Source organism: Sipha flava, unplaced genomic scaffold (assembly GCF_003268045.1).
Source record: "Sipha flava isolate LNK unplaced genomic scaffold, YSA_version1 17593_pilon_pilon, whole genome shotgun sequence".
Classification (NCBI taxonomy): Eukaryota; Metazoa; Arthropoda; class Insecta; order Hemiptera; family Aphididae; genus Sipha; species Sipha flava.
Window position 1 is genome coordinate 1 of NW_020272029.1, and position 5,802 is coordinate 5,802.

Sequence of the window (5,802 nt, forward strand, 5' to 3'; positions counted from 1 at the left end):
AGCGAAAGAGTCGGGAGCGATTCTATTATATTACACGCGCTTTAATACTTTATTGATACGTTTCGATTTATGGCGTCTAGTCTACGTTGGTATCGAATCTTATGACACCTGATTTTCACCTGTTGCTCATGTTCGAGAAAGGTAAATTAAAACAATGTAACGTCATGGAATTTTAATCATTTATTATAATTATTATTAATATTTAATGAGAATAAAATTCCCGATAAAAATAATCTTCAACTAATATTATAATGATATGTGCGATCGATATTATTACATGATCTATCACATATATCATGTTATGACCCTCTCCTCCCCCACTATTCGAAGATTACGATGACTGGGTATTACGACATTGGTGCGATTGATCGCCGCCACCGCTACCATCGCCTCTTCTAGGTCCCAGCGCACACCGTGGGGTATACCTGTGTAAGCGTTCTCCATAAAAATATAAAATACGTTCTGTCTTTGAACAACCATGGGCTGAGAACATCATCACCTCAGGTCCGTCTCAAGTTTTTATCAAAAAATGTACGCCGACCAAATGATGGGCTAAGCGCCAGCCATAGGCCCTCGACGGACGAGAAGTCGGCAATCATCAAAACAACATCACAATATACAGTGTGTAATCGGTTGTTGGAAACACTCTATAACTTAACAAATATTAATGATATTTGAATTATGTTTGTTTGTAGTGCTTAACAAAGTTTGTTATAACTTATTAAAGTGATTAAACAATTTTTATGCCATTTCATTTCGCGCATGCGCATAATAACTTTTTTTTTTTTAAATGGCAACCCCACTATTTTTTGGTTAGTTATTTTTACTCTTATTTTTTCATGAATTTTAGTGGTAAAACCAACTTCCTATGTTAAAAAATAGCTGAGTTATGGATATTTAAGAGATTGATATTATTTTTTGACATTTTTGAATTATTCATCAATTTTATGGCTTAAATAATTAATCCTTTTAGCACCGCATGATATCTTCTAGTGATATTTTTAGTACCTATTTTTGGAAAGCATCCTCCTTCCTTAAAGCAACTATTTTTTTTAAGTTTATCTCATGGGATTAAACAAAAAAAAAAACAATGTTAATTAATTTTATTTTTATTATTTCAAAATTATATTTATTCGTCATCTTATGAATTGTTCATAAGATGAACATGCACGGCGACTTCAGATGGGTCGAGCCTACACTCGACGGTCTGGTATGTGTAAGCGATACCTCCGAGGTAGGACGGGTGTACGAGGTCGATATCTCGTACCCCAAAGATCTGCACGAGTTACATAACGATCTTCCGTTCCTGCCTGAGAACAGTGTCCTGCCAGGCTCGAAATTATCGAAGCTGATGGCCACCCTGGGGTCTCGGAAGAACTACGTGGTACATTACCTAAACTTAAAACAGGCCGTGGCTAACAAACTGAAAGTGAACAAGGTAAATATTAATATAATATATAATATAATATAATATAATTATGTATAATAGTCTGTAAGTTATATTTTTTAGTGTATTATATTAATAAAATTGTACAGGTACACAGAGTGTTCGAGTTTCGGCAATCGGCCTGGTTGGCTCAGTATATAAATTTAAACACGGGAATGCGTCAGAAGGCTGTGAATGATTTTGAAAAAGATTTCTATAAGCTGATGAACAACAGCGTTTTCGGTTATTTAGTTTAATATATATATATAATATATATATTAATATATAAATTAATATATTAATATATTATATATAATATATAAATATACTAGCTGACCCGACAAACGTTGTTTTGTCATATAAATTATTTCTAGAGAATATTTTACTAGAAAAAATAACTAATTAAATATAGGCATGTAAGAATGTGGGTAAGGATAAGGATGTAAGGAAGAGATATGGAGTGCTATGAATGGTGACGAATTATAAAAATGAAAAAACATCAAACATTTATTTTTTTAATAATTTATTAAAATTGATCCATTAAAATTATACATATCGCTAATTATGACAATATTAGTAAAAAACAATAGCTATCCCTTAATGCAATAGAGTGGACAATATTTATTGTTATCCCATCTTTCGCCAACACAAACTGGATGGCTCGAGAGCACACCATGTATAATTAAAAATATGATGTGCTCAAATCTAAGCTACAGACATTGTTTGGCTTTGAAACTTATTGATAATCATATTATTATTATAAATTTAATTTAATATAAACTTATTGATAAATGATAATCATTGCAAATGCTAATCTAATAGGAAATTTAAGGCGTTTAAATTTTATTGGCACATCTGTGAGTATAATGGAGATTCGTGGTAATAATATATTTTCACCTCGGAATTTGCCATTTAAAATTATGGCTTCGATAACATTTTTCATTAATTTTTTAACAACTTATCGTGTGCCGTTGTACAACCGTGGTAAGTCAAATTATGAAGCAAAATAACCGGAGAACAAACCTTCAATTGTAAATTATGCGGTGGCATGCCTGGTAAATCCAATGAGTTTAAAAACTCTGTTAGATAATTTACAGCTTCAGTAGCATAGCAAACTATACCTATAGATTTGTATGACACCATGTCTCCTGGTAATAAATGTTTATCTTGAGATTCAATTCTTGACGTCCATATTTTTTACTACTAAAATTGCCCTTTCTGCCAGCCACTCATGATTTGTATATTGTTTGTGTACATTGGAAAATATCTAGTCAATGAGAGCATCTTGCGAATAAATGATTGTACAGAAATCGGTCGGTAATTTTATACATTCCGTTTCATCTGTAGTAACTTTCCCATCTCCAATATCTAACAATTGTTTTGAGAATCTTCTGCACGCAGTTTTTTTTGATTAAATCGCAAGTATCAAAATCGTTTGCTCACTATCTTTACATACATTTCGACCATGAATTGTTGACGAAGCTCATGATAACGTAGAATAATTTTTCGAACTAACATTCTTATTTGTTTTGACATCTGTTGCGGGATCTTTTTTTGTTTAATATTTATGCAATACCCGTCATTTACTACCAAAAATAAAATTAATAGTTTTTTTATAGTTTTATTTAATAATTCATTTCAATTGTGCAGTTATCGACCAGGTCAAAAATTATTAAATTAAACTATGATTTATTAAACAATAGCACTTTTCCAAAAAAAATTTTCGTAAAAACCTTCTCCTGGCAATTACAAACAATAAAAAAAAATTTGAGCTAAATCGGCCCAGCCGTTCTCAATTGATGAAATGTTATACATTTTTTGCTCCATTTATATATATATATATATATAGATTACTAATAACTAATTATTTATTAACTTTATTAGACTAAATTTACGCCTAAAACCTTCTCTGTATTGTCCTCTTTAATTTAAAAAAAAACTGCACGACGATCCAATAAGTAGTTTCAGAGTTTATCCCGAACAAAAAAAAGCGACTTCATTTTATATATATAATAAATATATTTTATATTATTTGTGTAATAATTAAATATGTAATATATTTTCTATATGTAAAACAATGGAATCCGTTCGTAAACGTATGCACATGGAGCTAGTGTCAAGCGATACACGGGTGCAAAAATTAATCAATAAGACGACGTGTAAAGATTGTAAATATTACGGGGATAATTTGGTGGCAATCACGCTGGAAAATAAAATAATAAAATTCGACAAGCTCATATACATCGAGTGTTTGCGGTATTGGAAGTCAGCAAGTCATTAAAGTATAATTATCATTATGACCTCGTGAAAAGACATTAGAATGCCGACGTAACACTAATGTATACCGATACAGATGACTTTAATGGCTATTTGAATACGTTACGTGTTTAATTCGAAAATATTGTATATTACAGGGGTGGCCACTAACCTTAACTTTGGGAGCCACAAATTTATAAAGCTAATTTGAGGTGAGCCACATTGTAAAGCGATGTTTTTGAAATGAAGACACATTGAAAAATGAACTCAAATTGAAGGAACGTTTATTTTTTACATTACATAAATCATTATTATTATTGACATAGTTATTAACATTATTATTGATTTGATAGAACGTTTATTTTTTGGTTGTGTTTATATGCAGGTACGGTACCTATACATAAAACGTTAAATGCAGGTACGGTACCTACGCATAAAATGTTGTTTGCAGGTACTGTACATTCGTATCGAAAATAAAATATAAAACTGAAAAAATACAGTCAATCGTTCTATGCTCGGTAATCATGGATATTGTATACAATAGGTACTTGAAGTACATACAGTTTGAACATACACGATTAGAGTGATCAATTCGATAAGTGAAAAAAGATAATATCATGTCTATTGTTATGTACATTTTATCACAATGAACAAAAAAAAAACCGTGAAGTTTATACGGCCCGTAGTATAAATATAAATTTCGAATGTACCCACAAGTTGAAAAGGTTAGGCACGCTTGGTATAAAACTTAATAAGAGTAATTGGCAGATTATTTCATCACATTAAGATTATCACTGTCTCGATAAGATGACGTGAGGATTTTCCACCACACCGATAATCAGTCTTGAATTAAACTCATCGCAATATTACCACATTGTAAAAACAGTAAAGTTAAAGTACAAAAGTATATTACATGAAACCAGTTGCTCGCAGACACTTGTATGCATTTTATTCTATGCTCCGTGATTCTCCGTGGTCCTTTCTGTGTTTAATTTTGTTTTTTTGTGTTCTATGCATAGTTATTTGTTCGGTTTTTTGCGTTTTTTTGTGTGAAGCGTGATTTTTTGAGTTCTTTCATTATCATGGATGATATTAAGAATGATATTAAAGTGGGCCAAATATTCAACAGTTATGAACAATTTTTTGAAACTTTTAAAACGTTTTGTGATGAGAATTACCAACCGTTAATTGTTACCAACAACAATAAGCGTCAAGTTACAATTCTTTGCCGACATGGTTACAACCGGCCTTCAAATAGTACAGGTAAAAGAACTAAACTACACTACAATTACATTGGGTGCAAAGCTAAAATTACCTGTTTCAAGCCTGCTAACTCTACTCGGGTCAAGATAACGAGTGTTAGTTTAGAACATAATCACGAAATAAGTAGGTCTGCGTTTGGAACGACTAGAATGAAACTCACTGGTGAACAGAAAGACGTGTTGACAGATCTTCACGACGCAAACTGTAAAGTCAGTCAGATCAGTCGTGTATTTCAAAGTAAATTTGACAAAAAACTTTCATCGCAAAAAATTCGAAATCTGCTTCAAAAGTTAGTTCCCAAATCGTCCGATGAATCGGAACTGCAGATGTTTTTGGAAGGAATTGAGGAAGCGGGAGGTGACGTAGTCAGTAAATTAGATGTTGATGGAAACGTTTCAGTGCTTTGTATTAGTTCAAATATTATGAAAAAATCTTTTGAAGCTTCATGCTCAACTGTCGTTCAAATTGACACATCGTTTGATTTTGACATGTCCAAATATAAATTGTGTGGCTTTTGTTATCTCAATCCTACTACCAATAAAAGTGAGATGTGTATGCTGGCGTTTCTATCTGAAGAGACCAGCAGTAATCTCCGCATAGCTTTTTCAGTTTTTAAAACGATATGCACTCAAAATACGAATATTTTCATAGTTGACAAAGATTTTAATGAAATTTCTGTTTTGAAGGAAGTGTTTGAAAAAGCAACCATTTTACTATGCACATTTCATGTAATAAAATATGTTAAAAATCTTGTAGCAACAGCACCCGTAGTGGTTGAAATTAAAAATGACATTATGAGTAAATTCAAAAATATGTTGTATGCTCAGAGTGAAAAGCTCTACGATGCAAAAACATGT

At 31.7% G+C, this 5,802-nt stretch overlaps 1 protein-coding gene across 1 annotated transcript; it reads left to right on the forward strand.

The window, feature by feature from the left end:
- The first annotated feature begins 1,159 nt into the window (after window positions 1-1,159).
- LOC112680241 lies at window positions 1,160-3,707 on the forward strand. Its single transcript, XM_025550277.1, has 3 exons — window positions 1,160-1,438; window positions 1,537-1,669; window positions 3,496-3,707. The coding sequence occupies exons 1-3, from the start codon at window positions 1,160-1,162 to the stop codon at window positions 3,705-3,707; spliced, it is 624 nt and encodes a 207-aa protein (XP_025406062.1).
- Window positions 3,708-5,802: the final 2,095 nt, after the last annotated feature.

Coding starts and splice junctions, on each gene's coding strand:
- LOC112680241 (XM_025550277.1), top strand. CDS start 1,160: ATGAACATGCACGGCGACTTCAGATGGGTCGAGCCTACACTCGACGGT. Junction 1,439..1,536: donor ACAAACTGAAAGTGAACAAG/GTAAATATTAAT, acceptor AAAATTGTACAG/GTACACAGAGTGTTCGAGTT. Junction 1,670..3,495: donor GATGAACAACAGCGTTTTCG/GTTATTTAGTTT, acceptor TATTTTCTATAT/GTAAAACAATGGAATCCGTT.